The sequence below is a fragment of the Balearica regulorum genome, chromosome 8, assembly GCF_011004875.1.
Source record: "Balearica regulorum gibbericeps isolate bBalReg1 chromosome 8, bBalReg1.pri, whole genome shotgun sequence".
Lineage (NCBI taxonomy): Eukaryota > Metazoa > Chordata > Aves > Gruiformes > Gruidae > Balearica > Balearica regulorum.
This window is the reverse complement of record NC_046191.1, coordinates 20,582,896-20,596,476: the sequence shown is the minus strand read 5'-3', so window position 1 is coordinate 20,596,476 and position 13,581 is coordinate 20,582,896. Positions and strand designations below refer to the sequence as shown.

General features: G+C 38.0%; 1 protein-coding gene across 1 annotated transcript in view; it reads left to right on the top strand.

Annotated features, from left to right (window-relative positions):
- The window catches only part of DPYD (dihydropyrimidine dehydrogenase), a 361,699-nt gene that overhangs the window by 168,571 nt on the left and 179,547 nt on the right, over positions 1-13,581 (top strand). The window contains 5 exon segments of the mRNA XM_075759993.1: positions 1,098-1,208; positions 3,696-3,865; positions 5,488-5,521; positions 5,524-5,564; positions 5,566-5,701. Of these exon segments, the coding sequence (XP_075616108.1) occupies positions 1,098-1,208; positions 3,696-3,865; positions 5,488-5,521; positions 5,524-5,564; positions 5,566-5,701 (492 nt within the window).

Below are 13,581 nucleotides of genomic sequence, written 5' to 3'. Positions count from 1 at the left end.
GTTTTCTAAGAAAAATTGTTGACATTTACTCCATTTCAGTATGTAATTATTAATTAGCATACTTTGATAATATTGTGGGGTTTTAGATGTAAATATGAAAGTTGAGGCCCTGTTGAAAATACCCTGATAGATCATTGCATTTGCATGAAAAAAATATTCTAACTTCTTATGCCAGTCAGGCTGTTTTTTCGTGCTGTCCAAATGTTCACACAGCAACAAGATAATCTTTGATAATTGGAAGAGACTTTTTGCTACTTTCATAGAATTTCAGAATGGTTTGGGTTGGAAGGGACCTTAAAGATCATCTAGTTCCAACCCCTCCGCTGGACCAGGTTGGCCTTGAACATTTTCAGGGAGGGGGCATTTGCAACCTCTCTGGACAACCTGGTCTAGTGCCTCACCACCCTCATCTTTTAGTTGAAAGGTATTTGTTGGTATTATTGGTTGTGAAGTGTGTCCCTGTCTGTATCCTATGACTTCTATATAAATGTATGTTATTAATAAATATAAATAAATGTCAGCCAATAAGGACTTTGGCAAAAATGATGGCATACAAATACTTGCAGATAAGACAGATCTACAGCATTGCCATTTGTCCTCCTCTCCTCATTAGTTAAGCTGTTTGTCATTGCCTCGTTTGTATTATCTGCAGACTAGCTGGATTGAAAAATGCCTCAAAACAAAGGGAACAAAACCATTTCACAGCCGTAAGAGTTACGTGCGCATGCAGGTAAAGCAATACAAGAAAAGCTTACAGGAGTCTTCCCCAGTAGCTTCCCTGCTTTTGCACCCTGTACGTCTTGTTCTCTCTAACCCTTTCCTCTGCATTTGTTTTGGTTTGAGTTATATGAGTACATAGGTTATCCAACAACCTTGTTTTCAAGCGCCAGTACTATTAAAAGATCACCGTTATGTAAGCTACAGACTACAAACACGAAGCTACAGTCATATTTGTGATGTTCTCTTAGAAACATCTGAGGGTTTATAAAAGTGCTTGCATTGAGGATGTTTTTGAGAATGTGTATGTAATATGAAATATATATTGGTCATTAAAATTTCCCTTGTAGTTCTGATATACCTTAAAATATTTATTTTAGGTTTGCCAGAACCAAACAGAGACAGTATATTCCACGGACTGGGAATGGATCAAGGATTCTACACATCTAAAGACTTCCTACCTTTGGTAGCAATGGCGAGTAAGCCAGGGTGTGTGATATTATGTGTTTGTTGTAATCATGTTCGGTAAGTCATTAGCAGTTATTGATATATCAAAATGGACAGCTGGTTACACAGCAACACATCCAATTATGAAGCACCTCCCAATGAACAGGTTCTGGAGCAGGGTTTTTTCTCTTGGTGAGTTGCAACCTCAGGAGTGTGGTCAGGAAAGTCAGTCCTACAGACTGTAAAGCAAATAGTCATATATAAAAATCTAAGCACATGGTCATATTCATACCCCTAACAAGTGGTATTTGTTATTTTTAATTATATTCAAAAGATGTCATAAGCCTCTCATTTGCATAAATTTTCTTCATACGAAGAGTATATGCAGACGGTCTTGAAAAAAAAAAATCTAATATTAAAGAAAGTGTTGCCAACCCGTATAAGCAGCTGCTTTGTATACTGTTGATAAATGATTTTACCTGATCTTGAGTTATGTGCTGCATGTTTTACAGACGCATTTAAGAGAGTGCTAGTTCCTTTGCCGAAGAACTTACAGACTCAGGACAACAGTAGTATGCCAGGAGTTAATAAGACAACACTCAGTTCATAGGCACCAAATCCAGTCTTGGTTTTACGCTTATACATCTTTGTTTTGAGTGCAGAGATGGCTGTGTGTGCTCCCAAGGAGTATAGCTGCTGTCAGTGGCCCTGAATGTTGAAGTCATAAAACCCCAGATGGATGTATGAGATGGGGCTCGTGATTTCTATGCTACGTTCCCTCATCGTCTAGATCCCCAATGTGTTGATAAAAAAGAAATTCTATGTACGTTTTTCTGGGCATATACTTAGTGCTGTATGTGGTCCTGTACATATCACCATGCATTTAATCACACATATACCTTTTTTTTATGTACAAACTGATTTTCTTCTGAGCATTCAGAAATTTCTTTTAGCATCAAATAGGGTTACCTGCTTATTTAGTAAACTTTCCATAAACAATGTGTTAAAGAATATATCTTCTGCAGCAAATTGTTCTGCATATAAAAGTAAAGTTATTGCCCCCATTTTATGCAAAATATTTAGGAAAGGAAATTCTGTGTCCCATCTGTCCCATCTCTCTGCTGTTTGATCTAATGCTTATTTCTGTTTGTTTTCTTAAGCTCAAAGTGAGCTCAAATGGGTTGGGAGAAAAAGGTGTTGGTTTTTTTGGTTTGTTTTGGTTTTTGTGTTGGTTTTTGGGGTTTTTTTGGTTTTTTTAAGAAGATGTTTAAAAATGAAACACATTAAGAATCTGCGCTCAAACATTTTCTGATCAACAAAGGAAAAATCAATCCTGCAATACAGTCCCTCTTGTAATAATTTGGCTAAAAATACGTAATAGAATTCTGTATGGGACACGTAGCCACTTGTGTACTGTAAGTCGCCTGTCTTCATGAGGACCTATATACTGTGATCTGCCATCTTTAAAATGCTGCAAAGTAGCACTCTCAATTTGCCAGGAAATGTAATGATATTTTTTTTATATTAAATCTACAATTTAAAAAAAAAACGGATGAAACTTTGAAGAACTAACCTTTTCTGACTGACAGTAATAAATAGCTCTTTGGTGCTGTCTGTTTAATTAACATGGTCCTTTTACTTATTTTCCTAGTGTCTGTCTGTAGCTGTAGCCACCTCTTGCTCTCTGAAGCATGGAATTTTCAAATAAAATATACACGTCCTATGTCCTGCTCTATCCTCTTTTTTTTTTTTTTTGCTCATGACAGTTCTCTAAATAATAGACATAATAGACTTATTCACAGTAAAATACATATTCTACCTGCTCTATTAAATTCTGAATACCACTTTCCTTCCAAAAGGGATTTCCCTTGCAAGTACATGGACGTGAATTTACCTTGGGAGCCGCCTTGTTACCAGAGCAAAGTGGGCTGCTGTGACTGATCCGTTCTAGGACTAGTTAGGAATCACTGAAATCATAAAATTCTTTCTGCCTGATGTTCAGCTGCCGTAGAGAATAACCTCTGAGAGCCATCTCATAGCCAGAACAGTGTCAGTGCCTTGTAGGAAACTGAGTTTGAGAAAACTGTTATACAAAGCTATCAACAGCTAGTTGTCTTTTGAAAAAATACCAAGTATAATTCTTTATAATCTGTTAAAAGGTGTTGGTTTTTTTTTAACTGGGAGGATAATGAATCTGATAAGAGAGAAACTTACTTTTTGAATAAAAAGATCTCACAATGCTAATTTCAACGTGACAGGAGCCACAATCCTACAAACGTGCTGTCATTTGAATTCTTTCCAGATAGAAAGGTGCAGCTGCTTACATACTGACTATGAAATTATGTATATGAGCATATCTTAAAAACGGGAATAAACTGTCTTTCAGTGAAGCAGAATAATTTGATAGTGACACTCCATGGTTGGAAACTGTAAGATGCAATTTTACACTGCTTTGAGTACAAGTACCTTTTGAGCTGTCATGCAGAAATGGTTTCTCTTCTTGAAAATGGGGTTTTCCTTTCATCTTTCAGGGATGTGTGCCTGTCACTCTCCATTGCCATCAATACATGGAACTGCGATTGTACTTGGGGCAGGAGACACTGCCTTTGACTGTGCAACATCTGCTTTACGCTGCGGAGCTCGTCGCGTGTTTGTGGTCTTCAGGAAGGGATTCACTAATATCAGGGCCGTCCCAGAAGAGGTAAAATTGAATAACAGCATTTATGAAAAGGAATATTAGTTGTTATTTCTACAGGGCCTGAAAGGGTGCTATAGGTACTTAAAAGACATCTACTAAAGGTTTTGTTTATAAAAATGTTCATAAAATGTATAATAAAGTTCTGATGCTCACTTTATATAGTCTCTGTATAAATAATTTTCCTCTCTTGTACCGGTTTCCTGTGAATCAGAGGGATGCATTTGCATGCAAGGGGTACAATTTCTTGTACATTACAAAATACAGTAAAATTTTAATCTTGGAAGCACCCCGGAGATCAAACAATGATTTGAGTGTTGTAGGTGACCCTTCAGGTCATGGTTAGATCCCAGAATGATACCTTCTGGGCTGGCTAATGAATCTCAGTGATCTGATGTTGCCTTGGGAGCCTATAAAATCTTTGTAAGAGAATTACTTACAGTGATTTTGGTTTTGAATCACTGCCAATGGCAATTGAGCATGTCAGTTATCGCAGATTTCAGCGCTCAATTTAATTTTAGTTTGGCTTTGCATTTTGGCATCTATCGGGACATCTGCACATTTTGAAACTGACTTTGCTTCCTCAGTGTACCTGTACTACAGGAAGGTTTTTCAGGTTAGATTTTCTTATTTTGGTGGTGGTTTTCCATTATAGTTTATTTGGTACGTACTTTACATTTTTGCATACTTGAGGATATCAGCACAACTAATGTATCGTTATCATGAGATTTATGGTAGCTTGGTCATGTTTCAAGAAGGTATCTTGGAGATCTTACAGAAGGGAAGTGGAGGTGCAAAAAAAGTAATAGGGAGTCTCTTGATGCATAATTTACTTCTGTTTCTGTTGCACTTAATTTAGGCATTCTAGACACAATGAGATTACTGAAGCCATTGCACAGGCAGACTCATGTGCTGTTCAGATTCCTACTAATCAAGAATCGGCAGCCTGGGTAAATTCCTAAAAGCTTTCAATGTTTGCACTCATCCAACCTTGCAGTGGCCCTGAAAAAAAGTAAAATATAAAAGTAGCTTCAGCTAGTAATGGCCATGCTAGAATGATGTGAGGTTGGATATTACATGTTGCAAAAATTTTTGTCGTGTAAGCATAGACAATCAAATCCTGAAGACTTTACTAAGACGAAATGCTGTCTGACTTCAGCAGTTGTACCACAGCAGAGATTCAGAAGATTGTAAGTCTGGATTGTCACTCAGAAAACTGTTGTTTGCACATGGTAGTCAGTGTTTAATAACATCTTAAAATCATAGTAAATACAAATCAAGTCATGTACGTAATACTAGGCCTCCCTCTTAAAAGACACAGATAGTTCCGTAAGGTACTTTTTTGCCCTCAGAGGAGTTATACATATTCAAAGTAACGGGGAACAATAAGAAAATATATTGGAGAAATATTTGCATTGCAGATTTACTTAGTGCTGCTGTCTAGAATTGCTTGATTTAACAGCACGGGAGGCTCTGAAGTTGGTATTAAGATGACTGTATACCACACACAGGTGACTTCTACTACAGAAGAACACGAGGTAGCAATCTTGACTCAAAAATGTTTTATGTTGTTTTCATAAAAACACAACAATGTTCAAGTTATATATTTTCTTGCTTCTACTCTACAGATGGAACTTTGCAAAGGAAGAAGGAAGTGTGAATTCTGCCTTTCCTCTCCCCTCGCAAAGTTGTACTTAGAAGTGGACAAAATTGTTGCTATGGAGTTTGTTTCGAACTGAACAAGACAATGATGGAAACTGAAAGAAGATGAGGATCAGGTTGTCCGTCTGAAAGCTGATGTGGTGATCAGTGCCTTTGGCTCCATTTTAAGTGACACTAAAGGTAGCCCTGACTAACGTGTTCTATAAATGCTGATTGTTGGTTTAGCTGCAGCCATTTCCTGTCCTTTGACAGTTTTGTGAAATGAGTCTTCTGGAGGTTACAAAGCTTGTGACTGCTGGTCCTCTCACAGAAATTTCATTGTCCTTTAGGTATACCTCTTAGAACAAAACTTGAAGGTCTGAAAACAAAGTAGTTTTCTGTATATTGCTGTATAGAGCAGGAACTCAAATTAGAGTACAGCTTGCTCAGTATATATCTTGTTTTCCTCTCAATGCAAATCGGATCTCCAAGAATACTCTTGGGGATTTCTTCTGGTCTCATTAACTTGAGAGAAACTCATTATACTACAACTTTAAACTGAACTGATCTGATCTCTGAAACCTTTTCTTTACCTATTAAATTAAGCAAGAATTAAGACAGATTCATTATTCTGGTTCAGCTGGTCTGGCTATAGCTAATTTCTTGTGCGTACACAAGAGAAACTGTGGCTTCTCTTATATATACGGTATTTTGGTAAACTCACCTGTGCTTGTCTCAGCTTGTCTCATTATTTAGTTGCACTTCACAAGCTTTGGTCTTAAAAATTAACAATTACATAGTTTCATAGTAAAGATACAGCAATTGGCACACATATGGCATTTCAGAGATTGAAACAAATTGTCTGGATGTAGGCAGAAAGAGCTGAAGAACATGAGTACAGGTAAGAACATGGGAACTGAGCAGAGCTCAGGCTGTTCTCTGACACTAGGTTAGATTTAAAGAGTTCAGGCACATACATCAAATGTGCCTCGAAAGTAAAAACACTGACTCAGCAGAAGACAGATTGATAAAATGAATAGATCTTCAGCTGGAGACACCTCATCAAGGTTAGCAGGTTATGAAAGCCTTAGTGATCAATGTGCCTACCTCTCTAGGGCACGGTCATGCCAGCCAATTACCCATGGACATGTTTGTCATGGTCCTTTGGGTATAAATGCTCTGACAGAGAACTTGCAAGTGCCTCAGAGTGCACATCACCAGAAAATTTGATAATCAGATGCTGGTTCTGCCAGTGCAAAGGGAATTTCAAAATTTCTTAGGATAATGTGATTTTGTAAATCTTTCAATCAAGGAAAATCAAACATCTAAAATAATCTAAGCAGAGTCTAGTAGCATTTGTGGACTACCTCAGGCACAGATAAAATTATGTGACTTCTCACATCTGTGTTTTCTGTGTGTGCAGATAACACTGTTTTAAATGAAGTTAAAGAAATGAGTTTTCTGATAGTAAGACTTTCTAGAGTTATTTGGTAAAATTATACAAAAAGTGTACTGACTTCACAGGAAGACAAAACATTAGTTAATGAAGGTAAATTATAGGTCCCGTTCAAGAATTTTAGAATATAGCCGATAGCATATTTGTCTGTGATCTGAATGAGCTACTCACTGCTTCCTGTTCACCAGTCCAATGGTGTATAAACCATTATACAGCCACGAGAAGAGTCTAAACTGTCTCCTACAATAAAAAAGAAGTATCAACCTCTTTCCTTGAGGAACATGTGAAGTTTATTCCAGGAGCATTCCTATCTCGTGTGTGTTACTATTGCTTTGGGATAGGTTCATGCAGCCTCTTACCTAGAAAGCAATGACACCCAGCTCCGTACAGTGCTAATTACTTTGGGCTGCCTCCTGCCCTGCAGTTGCCTCCTGCTCTAAAGGGCACAGGAGGTGCAGCCTATGTCTCTGAAAGAACAGACTCCCATTCCACTTGGAAATGTATTGGTGTATAAAGAGTCTGGCGTCTGTGTTGGTCATGCTTTAGGGCTCAGTCTAACCTCCCAGGAGCCAGGGAGAAGTAGTATTTTTTTAATCTTTAAGAGATTCATGAGCTACTCCATTGGTGGAGTTGAGTTGAGTGACAATTTTGGAAAGCGGTGGTGGTGGTGTTTTTAAAACCCTCTATTTAGGTTTTTTTGGAAGGTTTTCTAGAACCTCATGTGGTAAATCAAGTATTAGCCTATGCAATCAGTACGTTTTGTTGTGATTCATAGACCCTATGATAAAGGAGTGATTCTGTTTTCTCCTACATTAAAAACTGCTTCAGGTAAAAGGTTGAACTTACTGTGTTGCTTATCCATACTGCTGTGCCAGTCTTGTATCTCCCAGTACGCATTCACTGTCTAAATTAGTTGTTATGAGATTTTTAAATAGGAACATAAAATGGGAGGGGACCAACGTCATGCAATGAGCTGATCATGAAAGAAGAGAGTCATTTACCTTGGGGGTGAGCAATACACCTCAGTTTCACACTGTATTTTTGGTGAAACTGCTATTAGAATAGCAATCAAATTACAAGGAAAAATGCAAGGCATTTGTTTTGGATGTTGTGAAAGTGAAAAGAAACTAAGACTTTGAAGGAATGTAGTGCTTATTTTGAGCATACTGTTTCAGTTACTTTTAAATCTTTATTTTTTCAATAAACTGTGTTAATGAAAGTCAAATATGCTTCTTACCACTGAGCTGGATTACAACTGAATCTCCAGGCTACGTCAGCATATGTAACAAAAAGAAATGGGGGAAAAATCCCCACCAAAAGCATCTTATATTCTTAGTGGGTTTTGGTTTTGTTTTTTTTTTAAAAAAAGGAAGCACATTTTTGTATTCAGGAGATGGAGATAGCCAGGTATTCTCCATCAGAAGATGGAGAGATACTCAGAACTGGACACTGGCATGAGCAAACCAATCTGACTTGGAACTTGATCTAACTTTGAAGAAGGGAGTGGACTAGGTGACCTCCAGAGGGCCCTTCCAGTCTGAATTGCTTTGTGACTGGATGACTCAGATGCAGATTGCATAAATGTGTTAATTGTTGCTTATACGAAGAGCTCTATCAGTTGTCCCAATTTGTAAGGCACCTCAAGGAACTGCAAATGCAGTATTGGTATGAGCTAAGCTGGCAGGGTCTGTCCTATTTGTTGTTAATATTGTTAAATGCTGATGCTACTGATGTAAGAATAAAGCAAATACTATGAAAATCAGAGGGATTAAAATCAGACTTAGCCCCAGTTCAGCAAAGTGTTCAGGGCATAAGCACGTGAGTGACTGCTGTTCTGAGCAGAAATTGTTAGAAAGCTTTTTCTAGTCTATTATCCTCAACAAGATGTTTCTTATTCTTGCACGGTAACTATTAAATTTGCAACTGAGATTCCATGTGCTCACAGCAGGTATTTAGTCTTTTGTTTTGTAAAAGTAAAATGCTGATTGTGTTTTTAAGCAACAGTTCTAGTAGGTATTCATCCTCCCATTGGGAATCATATAAATGCATCATTAATTTTAAAAAATGGACTCCTAAGTCCATTTTATGCTCAGGAAGTTGCTAATAGACAAAACAGGAGAGTTGCCTTATAGACTATTTTAAGAACATTACCACTTCACTGAAAACACTAAAAAAAAAAACCCAACAAATTGTTTAAATCAAGCTCTTGCAGATGGAGTAAGAAAAATGTTTTGCTGCTTGTTGGAGAAAAAAAAAAAAAAAAAAGAAAAAGATTTTGCAAGCACAGGCTGCTGCTTCTTTATTGCATAGCTTACCAAAGCCTGCAAGCCATCATAACTGACCCACATAAACAAAGAGCTGTGGGAGGGTTTTGTACCTTTCCTCTTGTTCCTGTTTTTTACTTGGTTTGTTATTTTGGAGGCCTGTGACGTATTAGTGAATTACTGAAATATCTTCTGTCACCATTCCAAATTGCAACTACTCAATATATACGAATGTCATTCTGTGTACTCCTTAGCACTGCATACAGCCTCAACATCCTACTTAACACAAGTCCAGTTGGTTTTAAAGTCTAAACTTTGAATAATCATTTTCTTACCTATTTTGTTCTGACAAGCGAAAAGGAACAATATTTTTGGACTGCAAACTTTTACACTGGAACGATTGTCCTTGTTCTGATTTGTTTGCCTGAATTGCTGAGGAGAACCGTGGAGAAATTATGGAAAATAGTACACTTGCTCAAAATACACTACAAAATGCGGTGCAGGGCAGGGGACTAAGGCAGGATATTGAACTGGCGACATAACTTTAGTTCAACACTCTGTTTAGCGGGGGGTGCAGTAAAGACGAAGTATTCCCATTTACCGGAATACTGAATCTTAGCATGATAATGCCTATTTTATTTTCCTGGAGAGACAAAAAAGGGGAATGCAAAAATACCCAAGCAAACACTAAATACTACCTTTGCAAAACTCCTCAGAAATAGTAGGCTATTTGTGAGCAAAAATATGTTTTATTAAACTTTTGGTAGTACCTAGCTATTGCATGGTAACTGAAGGGCAAAATTTTATTTCACGTTTCTGGGAACCACAACTTTTAGATATTTTGCGTTTACTTTTAGTACCACTGTCTTGCTTGGAAACTGCAGCAGCAAAGCCCAGGCAGCTTACTAGCGTATAACTACTGCCCCCCCAATGTGGTTTGACATACAACGAAGATATATTTGCCCACGTAATTTACAATTTTATTATTTAACCCACTCCCATTTCATATGTATTTCTATAGATTGAGAAGCATTTACTAGGGAAAAAGGGAAAAAGCTTGCGGAGCTCTGAGCTCGCAAGTTTTCCTTTGTACACATAGGGACCTTCAAATGGTACAAAAGCCAGTGAACCTGCAGGGAGTGTTGAGTTTCTTCATCCAGCCTGGTCAGACGACTAGGTAGCTTCAGCCTCAAAGCATTGAAGCCTTGACTCTCTGATGGAAGACCAGGAGGGAGGAGGAGAGGTGGCTGCGATGCCCCAGCTGGGAATACCCACGGGGGTGACCCGGTGTCTCCCTGGTAGCACGGCATCTGCCTCGCACCCACAGAACAGACTTTTAGTCATCAGGCTTTTTAAAAAATTGTTATATAAAACTGAAATTTATATAGATTCAAAAGATTCCTAGTGAAATAGGTAGGAGTTTTCCCACTGAGTCATTTAGAATAGGATTTTTCTTCGCGAATAGGTTTACAGAATGAGTTTTGAAACGATTACCCATTTCCAATATCCAAAAATGGCTTTGTGAAGGCTTCTAAGCCCTGTTAACTTAGAGCAGGAATTCTGCTCTTTCACCCAATAGGCATCAGCACGCATATGCTTGGGGGAGACAGGCAGAAAACAAAGTCAGTACCTGCTAGCAGCAGGAGCCTCTGCTCGCATACCCGGAGCCAGCTTTGTCCTCTCAAACCAGTTGTTAATCCTGGTTCGGTACCCTCTGCTAGTGGGGCAGAGGCTGTGGGAAGCATGACTGATTGGGCTTTTCTTCATTTGCTGGGCATTTAGGCTGGGCAGTGTCAGCAGTTAATCAGTCTATTGGCGCTTGTGACAGCTGTAGTTTTACATTTGAGATTAAGAAAGTTACAGTATATTTGTATTTTTCTGAAGTAATGCTACTATTCACTGTAAAGGAAGTCTGTAAGATGGATATCAAAAAAAAACATTAATGAGCTACTAAAGCTAAAATTACAGGAACTTATGAAATTGGTTAAACATAAAAACCATTAAACTGTTTATTGAAGCTTCACAGATATACTGCAGCTAATGAGCATTTCTGCTATTTAAATAAGACCAAATTGAACACACATTACATGGATACATAATTAGTCATGGCAGTCAAACACGCAGACTCTCTTTTAAAGCTTTATTTGAGGAATCTTTTCCATTTGATTTGTTTTGTAATTAAAATATTTTTCTGTATTCACTTATATTTTAATATTGTTTTTTGCAAGTGCTATAATTTGCTGCTACTTTTTCATTTGTGTTTGTTTGCTCTGTGGATATGGCAAATTTGGAACATATATTCAGAACTTTCCTTTTGTTTGGTGTTGTTTGTGTTAGCATCACTTGATAGCATCAGAATAATTCAATTGTATGTTGTCTTCAATCCAGAAGGATCTTTTCAAATCATATATAATATCTCGCCAGGATATGGAGGAGAAAGCAGCACATCCACAGGATTGTACTTTGAATTTTCAAGATAAAAGCTGTATTAGTTGTATACTTTAAAAGGTGTGAGGGTACAGGGATTTAAAAGACACTCTTTTCTTTACCGCTGTCCCAAATTACACACCAACAAAAACATTAGGTATCTAGTTTGCTTATTGTTCAGTGTCAAAACAGCAATTCAGAGAATCAATAGTTGGGGTCACCTCCTTTGAAGCTCAGGTTTGGCTCTTAGACAATCTCTCATCCCTTGCAGGGCCAGAGAAGGGACTTCCCTTTGTGAAGACCAAAGTTCTCCCCTTCTTCCTGCAGGTGGTCTAGGAGGTGGTCCCTTCCGCCTCACAGTTGCCCCGGGTACCAGATCCAAATTGTTAGGAGTTCTTAAGATGCTTTTAAATCACGCCCTTATTTTCACTTAACCTAAATCTTGGAGATTATAAAAAAGACAGAAGGAAATAGCTGCCAGATACCATGTCAACCTTGCCACCAGGGAAATGTTCTTTCCCAGTTTTAAAAATACTGATCAGGCAGACAAATCCCCAGGCCCTGGGGAGATGTTTCAGGTGAAGGTATGTTGGGTATTCTTTGCACTCAGAAAGCTTTTGGTATAATTATGTCCAGACAGCTATTTTAGCACAAGACAATCCAAAGATAGATTTGAGAAATGTAATAGATCCAGGATAACAGAGTTAATACCCTATTTTTCCACAAGATGAAATAAGCAGTCAGAACTTCCAGTCTTACATCATTTCTTCTGAAAAACTACATCTCCGATAGCATGTTGTCCTGTAACACCTTTACTGTGGTTCAGTCCTGTCTCAGAGAAACAAAAGTCATCTGTTAAATCCCCGATACCAAATCCTGCAGCACCAACTTTTCCTCTGGGTTTTTCCCAAGCATGTCTTTACAAGCCCATACGTATTTAGCTTGCGAGAACTGTCTAGACCACATGCTGAGATGGTACCACTGCATGCAGTAAGTTATCCTATCTATGACAAATATAAGATGATCAAAAGCTTTCTTGAAGTACAGACAGTCTGAGACATAAAGAGAAATTTAATGTATTGATTTAGAAATATTACTGAAGCATTCCTAATAAAACTGCTATCAGCCATTATCAGCACTTTTCTTAAAAAAAAAAAAAAAAAAAAAAAAAAGAAAAAGAAATCAAAGTAACCCAAACACAAACAAACAAACTAAAAAACCCCCAAAATTCCAGACTGAAAAATGTCTCAGTCCGAAGGTTTTGTTTGGTGTGATCTTTCAGTAATTTAAATATTTTTAAAGGAAACCATTTCATAAGTTTTTGATTCTGTTGCTATGCAAATATTATTTTTGCCAAGTTAAGCCACAAGTATATGCAGGCTGGGAGGGATAGATTAAATACTTCTGGTATGAAAACCTGCTACAGTCTTTCAGCTTAAAACTGTCTGCTGTGATTCTGGCTTATGAACCAGTTGCGAAAAATACTTTGGATTTGAGTCCTCTGGATATGTTTGTGTATGCCAAGGGTGAGGAGGAGAGCAGAGGTGGGACAAGTAGGTGACTGTTTTTGCCTTGCTCCTATTTTGTTATTTTGCCCCTGATTATACACGGCCCCCACTTTGAAATACACTTCTAAAATATGATTTGGAGGGGAAGGGAGATACAGAGCCTGGGAACAAAATTCCATCCCGATGACGTGCAAATAAGATGCGTTTGAAGCTCGCTGTACACTCAGGTGCACGCCAGGGCAATACTGTGACTTTGCCCTCATAGTGGAGAAATATTCTTGTCTTAAACTGGCAGGTTTCTCTTTTACATATATGACAGCACAAGTACATCAGTTTAATTGACCTTGGCAATCAGCATCTGCTAGTGGTATGTCCCTGAGGGACGTTGCAATTTTAAGCTGCATTTTATTGCAGAATCTTCAGTTG